This window comes from Gavia stellata, chromosome 23 (assembly GCF_030936135.1).
Source record: "Gavia stellata isolate bGavSte3 chromosome 23, bGavSte3.hap2, whole genome shotgun sequence".
In the NCBI taxonomy this organism is placed as follows: Eukaryota; Metazoa; Chordata; class Aves; order Gaviiformes; family Gaviidae; genus Gavia; species Gavia stellata.
The window spans coordinates 5858831-5878987 of NC_082616.1; the positions used below are offsets into that span (position 1 = coordinate 5858831).

Here is a 20157-nt window from a genome sequence, read left to right on the forward strand (position 1 = left end):
AAACTTCCAACAGCATTAATGCCAACAAATTTGCTATATCAATAAAGTTCTCAAAAACTGTAGTACTGTGTGGCCTCAGGGACTTCTTTGTAGCTGAAATATCTTCTTTAGCCTCATATTCATAATGCTGCTATTTCTGTAAAACTTTTTGAAATTGCTGTAAATCCTCAGTCTTTACTTTTTGTGTCTGTTAGGCAGTTGTTTTATTCTTGTTTCAAAAGGGAGGTATGAAGTTAAGATTGGGAATAGTTGTCCTTTACTGTGTTGCTGTTGCTGATACTGTTGTGCAGCAGCGTTTTGAAATGTGTGATTTCCAACTACCACATTCTCCTCTTCAGGGAATCGGATTAATTTATTTAAGAGGAAACAGCATAGATAACTGAGGTGCTTCCACCTCCTCCCCCCCAAAGTTACCTGTCTATGTATAATTTTTTGCTATCCTTCATTGTCACAGTAGTGCGTACTGTCTTGCTACTGTAAAAATGTTCAGTACTGACTAGAAAACAACTTCTCAAATTGCTGGGTATTTTTGCAACTGTATTAAAATTTTGATAGACTTGATTCATTTGCAAAAGCTTGATAAAACTCCATGAGATAGACCTTTATCCATCTAAATAAGGCTTATTTTTAGCTTGTGTTGTACTTCTTAAAGGACTTCTTTGATATTCCTGTGACATTGGCTGACTTTACTGGAAATACTTTACCATTCTCGCCTCATTCATCCCATGTTGTTGGTCTTCAGGATCTTACTAAGTTGTTATAGAGAACAAGACTCTAGGCGGCTTTGTCCTGTTTTAGCTGCAATTAAAAGCTGGTGCTATTTGGTAATTAATTTGAAATTTAATAGCACGTGTTTTTATCCAATGCTAAGCTTAATATCAGAGCTGCATAGTCTTTTAATGAAACTACATAAGGTTGCCAATGTAATTATAGCTGACATTTCTGTGAAAGGTAGACAGCTAACAATTTTAAAATGACCAAACCAAATAGAAAAAATAATTGCAAGAAAAGGGGGATTTGTTATATGGTTTTGTTTAAACTCCCTCTTCTGTGTCTCCTAGCTTTTTAGTTGGTGAAGGAGCTTACAGATGGGCAGTTGATCACGGGATACCAGCATGTCCTCCAGGTATCATGGCTACAAGTGAGTAAACTGGTGGTGTCAGTAGGAAGAACAGGACAGAGTAATTTTACATGGTGCCTCCTATTTGAGGTGTACATCACTTCACTGTTCTTAACATTCAACTAGCTTATGGTATTATGGTATGTAAGGATGGTTTAAGTTTACTAATTTTCTCTTAAGTATCTAAATAGAAAAAAATATAAACTATTACTTCAGCTGCATTTTAGCAACATCTAATTCAAGTGACTTTGTGATTCTAGGATTAAATCCAACAAAGGACTTTTTTTACTGAAACATAGGCCCTTTAACAGCTCAGTCCTGCAAGTCTCCAGTTGTGGTCCATCTTGGATCCTAAAAGCACCAACTCGCCACGTATCTAAATTCAGCAGGTGCCAGTTTGACTGTCAGATTCTGCAGTTACATCCATCTCTGAGTCTTTGTCCAGAACTGCTCTGGTCTAAACAGCCTGTCAAATTAATTTGCCTTTTTTTTTAATCTAGCTAGGCTTTGCTTCATCTAATATGGTGGAGTAACCCGATCTAGAAAATGGACTTGGATTATACTGTATACTAGGAGTAGTCAGGTCACTTAGAAAATTTTTTTGTCTTAAAATAAAAGAAGTTGTTATATTATATTGATACACCATCTACAAACTAGGCTAAAAATTAGTGCACTTACCTATGGAAAGGAGGATGTGGTTCCCTTTCCTTCTCTTCTTCAGTCCCCCTCCCTTTTGGAAAGTGCCGTTACTACTAGTCTGTAGTTTGCTATAGGTGAAAGCATGCCCTACGCTTCCTGTTATGCAGGAAAGAAATCACAGGTCATTACCCGAAGAAGGAGAACACTGAAGATTACAGAATGTTTCTTTCTTTTACAGTAAACAGTATTACTGCATAAAATACATGAGTAGTTCCTAAACCAGAGGCTGAAACCCAGGGCTCCCATTAAGGCTTTTATTGGGCCTAGTTCTAAATGTAGATAAATATCCAGAAATTACAGTTCAAAGTTGCTAATACTCAATGCTTAAATGTAACCCCTGAAACTGTGGCACCATTTTACTTGATCATGCCAATTTTCTTACATACTCATGATACATTTCATTTTGAACAGAAAGTTTTGATTTCTAGTTCCATATGACTGAAACTTTTGCCCTATCCATCTGCTGTCCAAAACAGCATTTGCAGAACAACTTTTGGGCTCAGTTAAGCAGAACACCTTTATTTCTGTGACTCTAGAAAGAGTAAAAACACTTAAAGGTTTGGGGTTTTTTTGTGGTGGTTTGTTTTTGGTTTTTTTTAAGAAAGTAGTTGCTACTTATGTGTAGGAGATACTCCAGAAGGAAGTTTCCTTGACTAATTCTGTTTGCATGCACAAAAGTTTCCATCGTTTCTAGTACCAGTGTGCTTCTGTTGTGACAGAGATGATTAGATTGTAACATTAATTGCCAGATGATATCTTACTAGCTAAACTGTACACTGGGTGGAGCAAATCTACATGTTATGGCTTAAAAATAAGGATGACCACTGCTAGTTTGATTTACCTAACCCAGACTATGAATTTACATTGGAGAAACGTCAGAAGAATAATCCCAGCCAATATATTTTTGCAAACCTCCAAAACACCAGGATTTCTTTTTGTTTCCTCAGTACATTCAGCATACTTCTATTTACCAGAACAATTTACGTTAAAACAATTAAAACAACCAGGACTGAGAAGTTAATCCTATTGCAAAGTCGGTGCAGAAATGCCATTTGCTGTTGCAATGTCAATGAAAAAAATATCGGTATTAAAGTTGCCACCCCCCCTCCGTTCCCCACACCCTCCGCTTTCACCCAGGTTTATACGTACTGAAACACACACATATATGATTATATGCTTGAGCCATTGCACAGGATGGACTGATGCTGTGAAGGAGGCTGTGACTGTTAAGACTTGAGTGTAGACTATGTGAATGTTTTGCTGGAAGAATGATTTCAGATAAGGGTAATTGAAGGATATGCTGAAAAAATCAGTGACTGAGAATCAATCAGATATTCTTTGTAATACTGAGCAAATTGCTTAAAACTAGATTCTTCACAGACGTTCTCTAATTCTGTTGCTTGAACTTTGCATAACTGACAGTCTGTGTCTAACTGGATTTACAGAAAGGAGGTATTTGACTATTATAGTCTTGTGCTTCAGTTTCCTTTTTAAAAAAGATGAGATGGCAGTGTCTGCTATTTAAGTGCCTAAAAAGGATATGTAGGAAAACAATACTAGTTTATGTTAAGACTGCATTATTAGCCATTCTGAGAGGCATCTGCGAAAAGATTGCTTGAGCAACTTAAAAGTTGTTGTTTCTCCTAAGATTTGAGTACGCATAATTTTGCAGTTTAATCATTAATGGTAGTATATATGATTTTTTTTCTTTAAAAAAAACACCACCACAACAGCAAGAAAGAGCAAACAAAAACCTGAAAAATCAGTTCCAGAAAATGTAATGCTGATTTCCATACCAGTCCTTAGCAAAGCTAGTCTTGTAATGCGTAGACTTCTGGTCAGTGAGGCTGGACAGTAACCATTAACACCGTGTGTGAGAACATGGGATTGTTGTATCTGAAAAGAAATTGGAAACTGTCTCACAGGTAACATGTAAGAAAGCCAAAATAGTTTCTCCAGTGTTACTGGGGGAGGGAAAGTTAGTCGTGCTTAAGAAACAATTGAAGAGAATGTTGTTTCCAAGCAACCACAAAAGATCTCATCTGAAGCAAGCTATCGCATTAAATGACGTAACAAACTTCAAAAAAATGGGAGGCTTTTTGATTATGCTTGCTACAATTGCTATGGTAGAGTTTGCATGGGGAATTGGGAGTAAATTAACTTGAAATTACGTGACTGTTTGAATAGCTCTGTAAAATGAAGAACTGAAGTAATTGCCAAACATCAGGAAAATATGTTTAGTAACTTAATTACAAAACCCTAAACCCAACCCTCAGAAAAACCCTAATCCAAATCTTAGACATGTACTTGCAGTAAGTATTAGCAGGGAGAACTAGGTGCATATGTTTTGGCTTTTCTGTGCTGCACATGGAAAATATATTCTTGAAGTCGCATTATTCTGTCTCCCTTTTCCCGGACCTGAGATGGCAAGAGTAATGTTATACATGCTATAAGGCTGTGGGATTGTGTGGTTGGTTTTGCACGGATGGAGCTCTCCATATGATCAGTTACAAAGCAAGCTGCACGATCAGCTTTGTGGTCACACTCCATAATTCTCTCAGAACTATCAAAGTATCTAAGCACCAAACTGAAGTGATGTTTTAAACCCTGTTACTTGTTGAACTACATCAAGGTTATGTCAAGGCTCACCTGCTTTGTCTTCTTCAGTTTGCCAAGTGTGCGAGGAAATGGGATTTCTACTGTTTGTAGAAATCTGGTGGCTTTCCAGTGTAGTGAGTGGGTGTTTTTTTAAAAAAAAGAACCTGAAATGTGATCTGCCTGTATTGCCTACAGTCTGCAAGAAACCTGAATATATTAATTCCTGCCCATACTAGAGCTTAATTCCTGCCAATACTGGAGCCCATACTAGCTTATGCTAGAGCTTTGTTACCCTGTGCTAGAGAGACTGCTTTGAAAGTGTGATCGAAGTTTTAAGAGTGTATTTAGTTTAGAAATGCTAATTTACTGTATCATGCAACCTCTTATAAATGTTAAAAGGATACTTTACTCTAAATAGGCAATGTAAAATTGAGGTACACCTTCAACTGTCAATATCTGTGCCTGCACTAGTAATAACTAAACAATTTTATGTGAATTTTTCAGTTCAGCCTATAGTAGATGCAAAATAGTTGATTTGGCAGAGATAACGTGGTCTAAGACAGCATCTTACAATTGCTTACAATGTGAAGTCTTCAAAGGGAAAGAGAAGGAAGGTAAATACTCATGCAGAAAACTTGTACCTCTAACTCTGACAATATGGAAGTGACCATAAGTACTTCAGTAAGTTGTATTACATAACAACAAAAGCAGCTGCAGTAGATCCACATAGCTTGATAACTGGAACCCAAGAGTAGCCACAAATGATGCTTAAGGAAGAATATAAGAACAGTGGAAATATGTACTTCCCTTTTCCTACCCCACTTGCTATCCCAGACTTCATTCCTGAGTTGTGAGTCGTTCCTGCATACATGGAGGTAATCAGTGGCATTTTCTGCCATGAAATTGTTGTTTCCTCTTGAGCCCATATTAATTTCCAGCATCTGCAAAAACCTTTACTGCTTAACTATGGGTTGTGTGAAGAACTACCTCTTTTTCATTATTTTGAGACTTGCTGATTAAAATCTGCTGGTTTATTGTCAGGTCACTACTCAGAATCCTTCTTCAGCCGAGTCCTCTTATTACCTTGAATAACTTAGTATCATCAGTAAAATCACATCATGTTGTGGAACAGAGTAAGTGCTACTGTAGGTTGGTTTGGCATTCCACTTGTAACAGGCCATTTATTTACTTGTACTTTGTTTTGCATTTTTTTTAACCAATTTTGTGTATGCAAGGAAATTCCTTTTTATCTTATGGCTACTTGGATTCTGTAATGAGAGAGAGCCTTTTCTAGATGTGTCACGCAGATTGTCATACTTCTAGTGACACTGTATGTCTCCCTGACCCCCAGTATTGCCTACCTAGCCTGCCTCTCCTCCGAACCCCCAAACCTCACCCCACTCCCAGTTCTCTCCTCCACTTCACTATTACTTCATTAAGAAAAACATTTGTTTGCCATATTGCTGGAACTGTGCTACAAGGTTCAGTCAGTAGCTCAGGGCAGTGGCTTAGACCGTGTTTTGTTCCTTTGTTTTTAGGGTGGGAATAAAAGAGATCTAGAGAGAAACTCAAGGGGTTTGGGGATTTGATTAGGAAGCTTGGTTAATCTGAAGACATATCTGGTTTTAGGAAATTGAGGGGTATTTTTCAGATAGAAGATGCTTGTCTTTTAACAGTAAAAGTTGCTACCTCTGTTCCATAATATTCAAAGTAAATGAGCTCTCCTAAGTGCATGTTTTTCATTGGCATTAAAAAAATAAAAGGAAAAAAAAAAAAGGCCAGACATGATGCAAATTCTCCCTGGAATTGGACATAATATTGTAGGTTCACTTGCAGTTCTGAAATCTGAACAGATAAGTGCAGCCAATAAACTGGCTATAAGTTAGCTAGGAAAAAAATTTGGGCTGAAGTACCCAGAAGATGCTTTGAATGAAAAGCTTCCAGGGAGCGGGAAACGCTGCTTGATGGAAAAAAGAGATTTCTTCCAGGAAGTAGTAAGAAATGATATGTCCAGCAACAGTTTACCCTGAGTTCTTGTTATGAAGAACAGATCTATATAGTAGCTCTCTGAGAAAGAAAGGTTATTTTTTTAATATGCTTTTGATGCTAAGTGCATTTGTTTTCCCATTCATGTTGTTCTCTCTGTCAAAGTATGGCAACATGGGAAGTAGAGCTAGTAGTCTTTGGTCCCAGCACAAGCATAAGTGGTGTTAATTTGTCATTTAAAATAGCTTTGTTAAAATGAAATTTATTTTCATCTGTCTGTTTTCATTTGTGCCATTTATTGTAGCGACTGCTCAACAGAATTCTTCACTGGATCATTTTAATTCCTGTGGGTTAACTAATTTGCTAGTATATTCCTTTTTAATTTGTTTCCCTCCAATGGTTTCATTCTCTTTTAATATGGAATAGAAAGATAAAATGCAGAAAGTTCTCCTTTCTAGTTCTTTCAGTTGACTAGAAGAAATGTCTGCCAGGGGGTGCTATATGATTGGTCAGAGCTCAATCTGTACTTCAAAGATTTAAAAATATTCTTAGACTTTTCCTAGTATTTTCAATTTACAGTTTACTTTTAAACAAGGATTGCTGAACACTCATAGGTTGCATAATGTTTTGTTGCATAATAATTTATTATGCCTGTAGTAGAAACGTTGGAGTTAGTGTTTGTGTTCCCAGCTCGCTGTGCCACCACTGTAAATAGGAAGGTTTGAGTATTGTCCTGAACTTGATTTGTGATTTAGTGGTGCTAGAAATTTGTATTTGTTACTTCTATTTGAAAACTTAATTGTTCACTTAAATATTTTTTAAATTTTCAACCTAGCCTGAAAATATGTAAGGGAATAGATATGGCTTATAAAAGCATAGGAATTTTAAGGAAACATGGACTTTTTACTCAAAATGTTTTGCATTAACTTTGGGCAAGAAATGTCAGTGTATTATAATAAACAGCCTGTCAGCTACAGGCCCATTTAAAGTACACAGAGCTAGAATTAACAAGCAGATATGTATCAATTTTACCTTTTTTTTTTTTTTAAATAAAAATGCCTTAGTCGTACATTTTGTTCTGTATGTACAACTGAGTAGTTTCAAGGACTCCATGAATAGGACAATTCTAATTTTCTCTCTAATAATTTTTCTCTTAGCTCTGTTCTCTGGATCGTTTCTAACAGTCTGTGAAAGGTGCCGAAGAAGAGCTATGTAGAATGGGGAATACAGTTGTCTTTCATCTACTTAGTCACTGTCTCATTATATAATAGAACTGTCAAGATTTTTGGTTAAATTTTCACTCGTACATAGTACAACGGTAAAAGGAGTTACGGGAATGACCAGACTGCCAGAGTGCCGACAGGATTAGTACAAGAGACTACTAAATGATGTGGAATTTTTAAGCAAACAAGTGGCACACAGATGACATCGCTGAACTGACTCAGAAACCAAAGATCTCTTTCTTTTTCTTCCACTGACCTGCTTGCTGAAAATCACTTTCTCATCTTTTTCTGTTAAGTGGTGATAAAGATATAAAAACTCTGGTAAAAGCTGCATTTATTGTCTAGCCACGATAATGTAGGAGTTGGATCTTGGGCTAATGAATTATGTAATGAAGGTCTTGTGCCCCTTTTTCATCAGGGTACCCAGTAACACTGGAACATTTTGAAAATGGGAAAATCTATAACAGCCTTAACTTTGAGCAAGGTGTGCCTGTGAGATTTTTCTTCTGCATTTGTAGATAATACGTCATATTATCAAGCACACATTCTGACACCATGTCCACTAATACCAGCCTCTCATGCAGGTGAGTGGTGTTGGGCAGAAGCTACTTCTACCTGTTCTGTGCTCAACCACTGAGCCTTCTCCATGGCAAACCCCTACACCTGTCTCAACTTCTACAACTCCATTGTGAGCAAGTACTCTAACCAGTGCTCCACCATCCAGCACAGTTAGACCCAAAATGCAGTGCATTTAAGGACAGAGTACATGTGGGTAGCTCCTGTTGAAGGGAGAATGTGAAGGACTGGAAAGATGTTTTCAGGTCCTTGAAAATTATTCATTCTTAAAGAGGCACCCCATGCTGCATTGCAGGGACGTGTGATAAATAGCATAAATGTCAGACTGAAGTCCTGAGCTTTTAATAATGTTGTGGTTCTGATAGGCTTCTGTTGTCAGTCGTTACATGTCTTTAATCTGGATGAGGCCTGAGTATGGCATTTAAACACTAACAGACAATCGTTTTGTAAAGCTGTGGGTTTTTTTGTTCTTTTTTTCCCCTCTCCCAGCAGCTCTGAAGTAGTTTTATTTATGACAGTATGTACATAAATGAGAAAGCAAAGCAGAATGGCTGGTTGTACTCTGTGGCTTCCAAGATGCAATTCTTTTAAGAATGAGTTTGAGCGTACAGGCTATTACTGTGTAGGGTAGTAATTGTCAGGGACTTTTATCTGAAAGCACATATTTGATTTTCATCTAAACTTCTAAATTCTTCAGCAAAATCAAAGGATGTTGTGCTAAATACCTTTCCATAGATTCCAACAATACCTCTGGGCTGTGATCCAAGAATTTTTCAAACTAAAATTCCATCTAGTCCTTTACCTCTCTTTTTCTAGCTTCCTCCCGTCCCCCATCAATAAGCTTTACCTCTCTTGCTTCCCTTTCTCCTTGGCCCAGGCGACATCAGGCTGATGTAGCTATATTGCATTTGTTTTAGGAAAACATGCCTGTCTTTAACACTGTTTTGTGTGCCTGTCTTCAACACTGTGTTGTGTCCTTTTCCTCTTCTCAAGCTTGGAATATGCTGTCTTATTGGAGAAGATGAGAGTGGTTTTTGTACTGTCCTTTAGGACAGATGAAATTTCTTAGCATCCTTGCACCACAAAGTTGAGGTTTTGTTTAGATTTAACGTGAATTATGAACTTAAATTGTGTATAGGCATTTTGCTTCTATGTATAGTGCTTATTTTCAAAATAGTTTTTCAGTGGGTTATTCTTCCATGTTATGTGTGCATCATTTAACCAAGCACATTTGAATCCTGGATTTTTTTTTAGTTCATTAAATTGAATATTGAACTTAAAACCCCATAACATATTATTTGACAAGGACCAAACTTACAGGATGTTTTCAGAAAACTTTAATGTCATCTTTCATTTGTTTAGTGTGAAGCTCACTTGTGTTTTCTAGTTTCTTTTGTCACTTGTAGAGCCAGACAAAGCAACCAGAGCACTAGCCAGTTTAATGGCACTTATAGTGGTTTTACACAGATGGAACATCACAAAGGCAGGAACAAACTGCGGGCAGGCAGCCTTTCACTTGCTATTAGTCTTTATTCTCTTATTCTGGGGAAAAAAAGTCAAATTTAAGATTCAAGACACTTTAACTGGTCATCTGAAGTTGGGCATAAATCTATGTGAGAGGTAAAAGGGGAAATTGCTAGGTTTTGTTCTACAAATTAGCCCTTTATTTCATAATTCTTCAGTCACTTTGGAGATATTAGCTGGTTTATCCTGCCAAGAGGAATTGATAATCCCTGATAATAATTATTTCCCCTAAATAATGAAAGGCAATTATTCATCAGTCCTTGCTAAAACAAAATCTTCAACTTCCAAATGAAAGTTATTCCTAATAACTATTCTGAAGTTGAATGTAGCCTGAGTGCAAGAATTTACACTCTAGGGGAAGTCTGAATAGACTTTCTTTCCCTCACAGTATTGAAAGGTGTGACGTTTCATGCTAAACTGAACAAAACTGTGTGATTGAATAACTGAGTGATTGAATAAATACATTACTTCATATAAGTAACTCTGGGAAGGGAGGCATGATATTAAAAAACTACTCTCCTCCACCCCTGAAAAAGAACTTCCCCATAACAATCCCTCCCCCCTCAAAAGACCCTCAGCTGTTTCTGAGCAAAGTTCATGTCATATGGAAGTACAGAACCATGACTGGCACCTCTCTAATATCTCTCTCTCGTGTAACAGTATGAACTTTCCAATGTGACAAATATTACAGTATCTGTCACGATAGGAGCTGATGATTAAGTTTTGTAGATATTGTGATGGAGGAAGCCGGGAAGGTTTGTGTATTTTGCTAGGGAAACATGCTAGCTTCCTTATCCTAGACTGTTCGGTGTTTGTGCATTTAAGTGTTGTGTTACTTAGGTATGGTGGTGTCTGATGCACAGGGATACTATGAGAGAGGACTGACATAAATTAGAATATGTGAGATTTTGACTAATTTAAAAAAATGGGGTATTTTTTAACATGAGATTGATCAAATATTGGAACAGGGGCCCAGAGGAGTTTTGAAATCTCCATCCTTGAAGGTTTTCAAAACTTGACAAGTTCCTATGCAGCCCTTTCAAACTGGACTTCCTTTTCCTAGGAGGTTGGACTACACGACCTCTTAAGACCCCTTCCAGCCTACATCATTCTGTGTTCCTAGAGAACTTTCTTTGTCTGTCTGATGTGGTCTAAGATAGGTAAAAAATGCATGCCACAGCATCTCCTGGAGCTCTGGATATCTCATCATCCAGTAAAAGAGTCCTTGATCCATTGCACCACTTCTCCCACATACGAGACTAGCAAAGGAAGAAAAGCAATAGAGAGAAAATGCATGACGAGTCTGTATCCCAGCACAGAGCTGAAAGGCAGTAGGGGTACCCAGGAATTGAAAATATTTCTGACACCTGAGGACTACGCACCGTTTTTTGTTATCCAAAATCGTTGCTTTATAGGGTAGTGTCATCCATTCTGTAAACATGGACAAGGTGGTACGTTGCTAGCCTAATTTCATACGTAGTGTTTCTTATTGCATTGTAAAACATGTACTTCTTTGTCAATAATGACCTGTTTTCTTCCCTATATTTCCTAGCTTACTGATACTGCTTTCAATTAGCAATACAGATAAGAAGTTACTATGAACAATTAGATCCTTCAAAGCAAATCTTCATGTTTTTTCTTGCTTTGAAAAGACAAATAGAATCTTAAAGCACAAGGTAAAATCTGAAAATTGTTTAATTACGTAGCTAGAGACTGAGGACTTACGTGAATGAAACATCTCTCTTAAGCTTGGAGAATTTCATATGTTATGGAAAAAATGGCAGGATAAGTAGCAACCAAGGTATAGTTGGAGTGATGATGCTGAGAGGCCATATAGCAGCACTCTGTGTAGCTGGCAGGGTAGCTTGGAACTAACACACGTGTTCTCTAGTTTCGATGTGATCTTTGTGCATATATTTGAACTGGTGAACATGCAAATAATGCAGAAGTTTTCAGGACACCGCTAGCATTGGATTCTGGAGTGCAGGGAAAACTTCTCGTGTTCAGGTTTTCACGTATGGGCTCTTGCACCCTTGTATTTGTCTTGCTTCTCTGGGTACACCTTTTTTCTAAATTGGCAGGAGGCAATGGCAGCAGTAGATGACAGGCTTAGGCATATTTATTCGCGTGTAATACCTACGTTTGATGAGTACCAAGGCCAGGCACCATTCTTAGTCACCCATATTGTGGCTCTGCCCGTAGGTATTTGCTATATTTATTGAAGTCATGTCAACTTAAAAGTTCTCCTGTTTAAAAAGTCTATTAAAAACAATGTGCTGGCTTGGTTTATTTTGGAGCACTTCTGTTTAACAAATTCTTGATCTGTGTGGGTTTTTTTTGTTTGTTCCTCCCCACCCCCAATTAGTACTAGACTAAAATGATTCTTTGCCTGCTCCCCCATATCAAGTGTTTGTTTTTTACCTCCTGAACCTCATTTCAAACATGGAAACATGTTGTCCAAAGCAGCTGCATTAATCAGCTCTGTATGGTAGAAAGAGTTCCTTTCTTGGTGATGGCAGATTAATATGTGTTTACAGTTTTAAGAAACTGGTATTCATTAGGTTTTTGGAGAGAAATGCCAGCTTTCTCATTACTTTCAGGTTATATACTTGAATAACTGTGGTAGTTTAAGGTCCAGTTTTATGTACTTAAAAACAGGTTTAAAGGAGAGTTCACTAGGTGATTTTGGCACCTGCATGGGGAAGTTTCAAAGAAGTAAAATGCTCACTGTCTGTGTACTTTGAGAATTGTAAATGAAAGCTTTGTATTCTGTTGGCTCTGCAATATTGATTTTATTCATAGACTGTTCTTGCAGCTGTTCCAGTCTTCTGAATAATAGTGATGTAGCTGTATTCAGAATTTCATTTAAAATGACAGTTTTTAAGGCTTATAGATTAAATACAAAACCTGTGCTTTTTAAATTCCACTAAATTTGTGACTTACCTGTGTATACCTTTTCCCTCCTAATAGCTTGATTTTGCATGACTAAACAAGTGATAAAAGACATTTTTTTTCCCCCCTCCTCTTTTCTCTACATTTCAAAGGGGATGTTAAAACAAATCATGGATAATAATAAGTCAAAATTAATTTAAACTAAAGATGCCAATTGCTGCAATTTTTTCATGAACTGAAACTTCTAAAATGGGAACATGTCATTTTGGTCTCTTAAGCATAATAATTTTTTTCTTACTCCACTTTAGAGAACACTTCCTTTCTGAATGTGGGACTTAGATGTGGAAAATACATGTTTGTCTTTTTCAAGACCTAGGTGGTCTTTAGACTGTGTTGGATTATGGAACATAAAGCCACACAATAGTCTAGCAATATTTTTAAATATATGGGTAAACATACAGATATGCAATTAAGATAATAAAATAGTAGCCTAATTTTATGGATATCAGAACGAGCTCACATGGTATCTATTTACTTGTCAGCAGTCAAAAACAATAATTTTAACACAAGCTGCTTACTCTGTTCTCTTCTGTGTAGTGCTGCTTCTTTGCCAAACAGAGAGATATTTAGACCAACATAGCTTCCATATGTGTTCAGCAACTTGTTTCTACTAGATATTTTACTCATTGCTGTTGCTGAACGACAGTAGAACTTTTTTCACTTACGAAAATATGTAAACATGTTGTACTGAAACTTAAATACTTTGTTGTTGTTTTTTTAATTGATGCTTTTTGCACCAATAAAAATATTTGGGGAGCATGACCTCCAAAATGTAAACTTACCAATATTTGTTTAAATTAAGTGAATTTCACTTAGTTAAATGCTTTTTAATTGTTTTTATAGGATTTAGTTTAGCAGCTTTTAAGAGGAACAAGAGGAAGCTGGAGTTGGCTGAAAAGGTGGAAACAGATCTCATTCAACTAAAGAAAAGAAGACAATCAAATGAAAAGGTTAGTTCCTGTTTAAAATTTTGTTGTGTCATCCTAAACTTAGAGCTGATTGCTCATAAATGTCATGTCATATATAAGATGAGACTAACATAGCATGAGAAGCCACTACTTCTTGACCCCCCCAATGATATAATGATAACTAAGTGCAATTAAAACTTTCTGCCTTGCTATTTGAAAACCAAACTGTCATTTTGTATCTTGTTTGTGCTATGAAAAATATTTTGCTCATTTTGAACTGGAAATATGAAAATATAAACACAAACAGATAATTATTTACTGAAACATTTTCTTTAGCTTGGGATCTCTGTCACTGTTTCCCACTTTTTAATGTTTCCTGAGCGCACTGCATTATGGAGCTGGAATTGGTGAAATTTGAAATATCAGGTAGGTAAACATGTGCATCTGTGCATGCATCTAGCATTGACCTGGCCCATATTACTTGTACTACAAAACTATTAGGATTCCCTCTGTTCCCCTCACTCTTAGTTTGAATTTAGAGCCTTCGTTACCATTTCAGAATGTCAATCATGGTATTTGTGTTTACTGTTGAATATCAAAGTATAGCTCATTAAATTAAATGCCTATGCTATATTTGGGGCCTGTGGGCTTTCAGATTGGCCATTTCTCTTGCTTTGGTAAGCTGACTGACCACTGCCTTATGTAGTTGCATATGTTGATATAAATACCATGTAAATCCCAGAGAATTGGCAAAAAAGTCTATTCTCTGTAGTTTGTGCAAATGCAAACCAGTGATAAATTCGGCATTTTTCTTCTGTGTTCTTAGATAAGAAGTTTTCCCTAGCAGGGTGAGAATTTTTCTGTTTTCAAGGAGATAAGACCTGTGAAGAAAGTAAGGATAGAGAGGGGGGAAATAGTTATTGATTTTGGAACTTCTCCTGTTTACAGAACTTCATGTACCTCCTTGTGAAACTACTGGTGTTAAAACGTAACTGAGGGCGGAGGGGTCTCTGTACAGTATTGATGTTCATGTAATAAGGGGCAAGTCAATGCTTGAAACATATGCCAATGCATGAGCTTACCGACCTGCAATTTGAAATTTCAAGGGCTCCAGAGTCATGTGCAGCGCTTGTGGGAGACCCCCAAAGGCCAATGATGGTAGGTAAAGGAGGTGATCAAATAGAGCTCTACTTACCGGTAAGTAATCCAGTAATGTAACACGCCGGTTTTGTCAACTTTCTGGGCGCATCCTGTCCATGGAGGGGGGATGAAAACCAAAGCATGCTAAAAATGTTGACTGCTTGTGTTATCCACAGAGTGTAAGATAATTGCAGTCTTACAGGAAGTTTAGTTTTTCAAAATGAAATAGAAATGAAAAATCAAACCCTACAAGAGCCAATTCTAAAAGAAAAAAAAGTAGAATAACTCTCTCTAAGCTCTTAGAAAAGGGTCATTTGGCAAGGATGAGGCACATGATCTGTCATCCCAAAACTTGTACTGTCAAAGCTAAGCTCTCATAAAAGGTTTAATAATAATTGTTTAAAAAACATTTAAATACTTGAATAATTAAAAGTTAATAATCTTGTCAAAGTTAAGCTTTTAATTGATATATACTCATGTAATTTTTTTATCTGCTGTGTGTTTCTGAAGCTGCAGACCTGTCCCTTTCAGCAGGACTTGATAGCTGTTTCATTGTCTAGTTTGACTCTCACCTGCTTCAACCCTGTGCTGCAACTTAGCTTATGTGCTTCTGTTGCCAGTATTGCACAGTTGTTATAAATTCTGCTCATTTTTTTCCTATGAAATTGTAGAAGTTGGAAGAAGAGCAAAGTAGAAAGGATGTTAACAAAGCTGAAGTTGAGTGGAAATCATAACTAAAAGGCCTATGTAAAGAGATAGTATTGCAGACCGAAAAAAGCTGAAATTAGCTGGAAGTTTTAGCTGCTGATAAATTTCACTAGCTAAAAAAAAACCCATACGGTTTTAAAAACTGCTTTTCAATAAAAGTTAAATTATACTGAACTCAAAAAGAATGAGAGGCTGTTTACATTTAATAAAGATTATATGGAAAAACTAGGCAGTGTAACTTACTAAAGGACTCTTATTTTCCAAGTAAATAGAATGTTCTCTTTGCTGTATTTTTCATTGTTTACCCAATGTAGGATTTGTAGAGGGTTATGCGATTGCACACAGGAAGTTCACTGAATTTTGAAGATGTGAAAATTGAGACTTCTTTTTTTAAGTTGTAGTGGCTTATATATTGATTTACATAGTTAAGAGATCATTTTTGTTTATGTGTTAATTAACTAAACATATTCATAGGGGGCTGGCTGTGATGTGTTAATTCAGCCAGATGCCATTATAAAGTTCTCACCTCAAGCACCAGGAAACATCAGAAGTAAATGTTTGTCTTCTTACTGTTAACCTGTCTTTTACCAGAGGAAATTGTCATTGAAAATAGCTTAGTAGAGTTTGGCCAAAAGCCCTATTTTTAGTTTGTCTTCTGCTATTACAAACTTTTTTTACAGTTATGCTGAAGTTACTTGTAAGAGGAGTTGTCCTCTCCTTGATTTGAATACGAGGCACTAAGAATTTCCGGTGCACATGAATTTTTTTTTAATAGGTTAGTATTTATAAGTTTGTTTTTTATAGGCTAGTTATTTAACTCCATAAATAACATTATTTAGTTTGAGGTTTATTAAAACTGATTTGTTTTTTTATCTAGTTTAACATATGTACTCAAGTATGTGTACAACAATTTGAATTATATGTATGGAATCAGCAGTTTCATATTCTTCAGCTACTGTATTGAGACAATAATGCTGAACATACTTAGAAAAGAAAAATACGTCTATCTTTGTTCAACAGAAAAACATTATTTTCTTTGAAGCATTTTGTGCATTAAAATTTTTGTCATTATCATCTTGAATGTACCACGTGAACTTTTAGTCAGTTCCAGCTTGAACTCTTTGGGTGAGCAACAGTCAATGCATAGCAATATCCATTGTTGCCATTACGTATGGTGAATTTTAATCACTTAACGTCTTCCTCAAATCAAATTTTTTATGGACATATAAAGGTAATTGTAAGTGTAGCAGTCAACTATGGCAATCCTAGTGTCGGTCTTATTTATTCTTGCAGTTTGTACAGGAATTTGTATTTTATGCATTTCCTTTTCCTTAGCAAAGGAAACACATTTCCCACATTTATGCTGAAACAGTCTTTGATGTTAATGATACTTTTTTTTACTTCAAAAGTATACTTCAATATCGGTTTAATATAGGAAAAGAAATCCAAATACTTCTCATCCATTCCAGTTAAAAAAAAAAACAACCAACCAAAACAAAACAACAAAACTCTTCTGTGGAATACAGTATGAAATAATTCCCTCATCTTGAACATGGAGGTCAGACAAAATGTTCTGTTTACGTACCAAACAACTATTAAACTGGAAAGGCCAGGGCTGTTTATCAAGCTTTGTATGTTTAGACCGTAACTGCCCCTTTTCAAACATAGGCATGTTGCACCAATTGTGCATACTCTGTTAGGATTAGATTGCTATTAAGAGTACATCATGCTACGCTGGCATCCATCTCTTTGATTTAATATTGAATATGGTTAGTGCCAGATTCTGAGCGTAGAACTTGTTCAGGAAGATCTAGGTGTATGTGAAGAGAAGAAACTTACTGTTACTCTGGGTAAAAGCCAAGGATGACACTCCTGATGAGGAGTTCCAGTTGCTTGAAAAATACTGTAGAACACTGTAGTGCTGCATTGCTTATTTTTCCTTGTAAGACAGGCACAGTATTAACCCCAGTGTTATCTCTAAAATTAAGTGTGGCCAGAGTATCATCAGCATGAGTCTCCTAAGAATTCTGCTTGACAAGTGACGTTGTATGCCCAAGGAGATTTTAGTAGATGATGGGAACTTGATAATCTGAAGTTGAATAGTTGGGTGTAGATTTTTTTTTTTCTTCTTCTTCCTCCCTCTGGATCCTAGTCCAGAAAGTACGGATTTATATGAATAGCTTAATATTCTTCAGTATTTTTTGCTTGGGTAAGTTTATGTAGGATTTTTTTAATGCAGGTAAGTTTATATACAGGAAAGATTGATCAGCTAAAGGCTCGAGGGCTTGTGCAACAGCAGCGTTCATCTTTGGAGTATGTGACGGATGATGTATTGGTTTTGTTTATTCATTTTATTTTATGTACACTGCATGCTGTGTCCCATCAAAAGTGTGTGATTGGGCATGAAGTCAGAGCGCCTTGCCCTGGGTTCAGCAGAGAAGGGAATCTAGGGCAAGCCTAGGCAGAGAGAGGAAAACTGCTCTTTCTCTTAGAGTGACTGACCGTGGTGTTTTAAGGAAGGGGCGAAGGATGGAAGGATCCAAGGTGAGACAGCTGAAGTATTTGTGAGACAGTAGGCAGAGAGCTTGCATCAGGAATGAATGCTGAAAGACCCCTGCTCTTAGGGGAGCAAATCTGCCTGAGAAGCGATTGAAGTAAGGATGCTTTTGTAGTGACCCAGAGGGAGCGAAGGGTGATTTGTTTCAACCAGGAAGCCACTAAAGATTGCTGAGCTGAGAACAAGTCTGGGAGAAAGAATCTGTCCTGGGGGAGATTTCTTCTCAAGCCTTCTATTTATTGTCTCGCTCAGGATATCCGAATTTTCTCTTTACATGGTAAGCTGCTTCTTGTGGGGTTTGGTTGTTGGTTTGTTTTGTGGTTTTTTGGTTTTTGGGTTTTTTTTGAATCATACATAGCTTTAAAGATCGGAGTCTCTGAAAATGCCATGTTGAAGGTTTTGGGAAAGGCCTTTAGGCCTTTTGATATGGCATCTTTGAAATGAGTTACTGAATCATTTCTTAGTGGACAAGTGCCCACCACTAAGAAAAGAGCATTTTTGGCATTTTTGTGAGTACAGGCAGGTAATCTAAGCATTGGATGAGTTCCAAGATGTTTATTACCTTGTTGTTTCCGGAGAAGTTTTCTTCAGGCCCTGTCTGAGGCAAGAGAGTGTTTTGGGAAGATTTATGGCAGCACAATCAGTACAATGTGCATGATATCAAATTCATTTTGTTGATCTGCCTGTCACTTGATTTTGCGCACGTTAGTTTGCACACTCCTAAGAAGTATAATCTGACTTTAATATACTATTTTTAGTAGTTGTTTCTGTTTGTGTGTCCTGCAGGAGAATGACTCAGGAACATTGGATACAGTTGGTGCAGTTGTTGTTGACCAAGAAGGAAATGTTGCTGCTGCTGTCTCCAGTGGAGGTTTAGCACTAAAGCATCCTGGAAGAGTTGGTCAGGTGATTATACGTTTTCAGTTGGGAATGACTGTTCAGCAATTGTGACACTAAGCAAGAGCTGTGATAGCAAACTGATGTTCTCCCTTCCCATTAAACCCTGAAGGCATTATCACTGCATTGGAATGCAAGTTTTGTTTTTAGTGTCCTCCATCAGTGTTACAAAACATTGATAGGTAAGATGTTATTCTGTAGTTAGTTACCTTTTGCCAGAGCTATTAATAAGTTAATTTCTTGGGCTTAAATACCTCCTTAACATCACAAATAGTCTCTTAAATGCTTTTTAAATAAGATTTTCATCAGTATTTAGGGAAGCTGTCCTAATTAATCTTTAAATTATCTTGCGAATTGGTAGAAGTGACAAAGGCATTAAAAGAACACATCAAGTTTAGGCATTCCTTATTGTTATTAGGTGAGGGAATTTTGAGGTACCTCAGAAATGTCATACTCTGTTGCTGTACAGCTGTATTTTTGGTTGACTTTTGCCACTGTCCTAAAAGCAGTTCTCTTTTGAAATGTATTTAAGATTTTCTTTTTGAATAGCACAGTGAAAGTGATTTTATATAAATAGGGAACAGCTGGAATTATTTTGTCTTTTGATACCTTTACCCTCATTTTCTGTAGTTAGGTTAGAGTACCATACATTCATGATAGACCCACGGTTCTGAAGAGTAGTAGAAAATGTAGCAAAATGGATTGGAATTGCAATTTTGACTGTTATCATTATCATTTCTTACTTAACTTTTGTATTAATACTTGGATTTTTCTTTTTTTTTTTTTTTTTTGTTGGATTGGGGTTCTTTAGCGGTGTGGGGTTTTTTTGGGTGTTGTGCTTTTTTTTTTTAAGGGAAGGGAACAAACAAAAAACCTTGTATACTTAAATTTATGAAAGATGCACTTCTTTCCTTAGGCAGCTCTTTATGGTTGTGGCTGCTGGGCTGAAAATACAGGAGCTCATACCCCTTATTCCACTGCTGTGAGTACTTCAGGTATTTACTACTTTTATAAATATTTCAAAAAGTTGCTATCTTTCTCTATAATTAGTTTACAAATTCCAAATGAAGTATTTCTATGAACAGTGAATTAAGATATTACCATTATTTCCAGACTATATTCTACATGTGTATCATTTACATATAAATTTATATATATGTCAGTACTGTCTTTAAATCCATGAATTAATCTCTGTTGGTTGCTTATATTGTTTTTTGTACTTAACAACCATGTGAATTTGTATCCTGTTTAGAAGATTTTGTACTGCAC

General features: G+C 36.6%; 1 protein-coding gene across 2 annotated transcripts in view; it reads left to right on the forward strand.

The window, feature by feature from the left end:
• Positions 1-20157, forward strand: part of TASP1 (taspase 1) — an 80674-nt gene that overhangs the window by 18716 nt on the left and 41801 nt on the right. The window contains exons 6-9 of one of the 2 annotated variants that reach the window (XM_009808933.2): positions 1062-1141; positions 13522-13628; positions 18778-18897; positions 19805-19883. In XM_009808933.2, the coding sequence (XP_009807235.1) occupies positions 1062-1141; positions 13522-13628; positions 18778-18897; positions 19805-19883 (386 nt within the window). The remainder of the gene's footprint in view (positions 1-1061; positions 1142-13521; positions 13629-18777; positions 18898-19804; positions 19884-20157) is intronic. The other variant, XM_059828559.1, reaches the window with a different exon arrangement.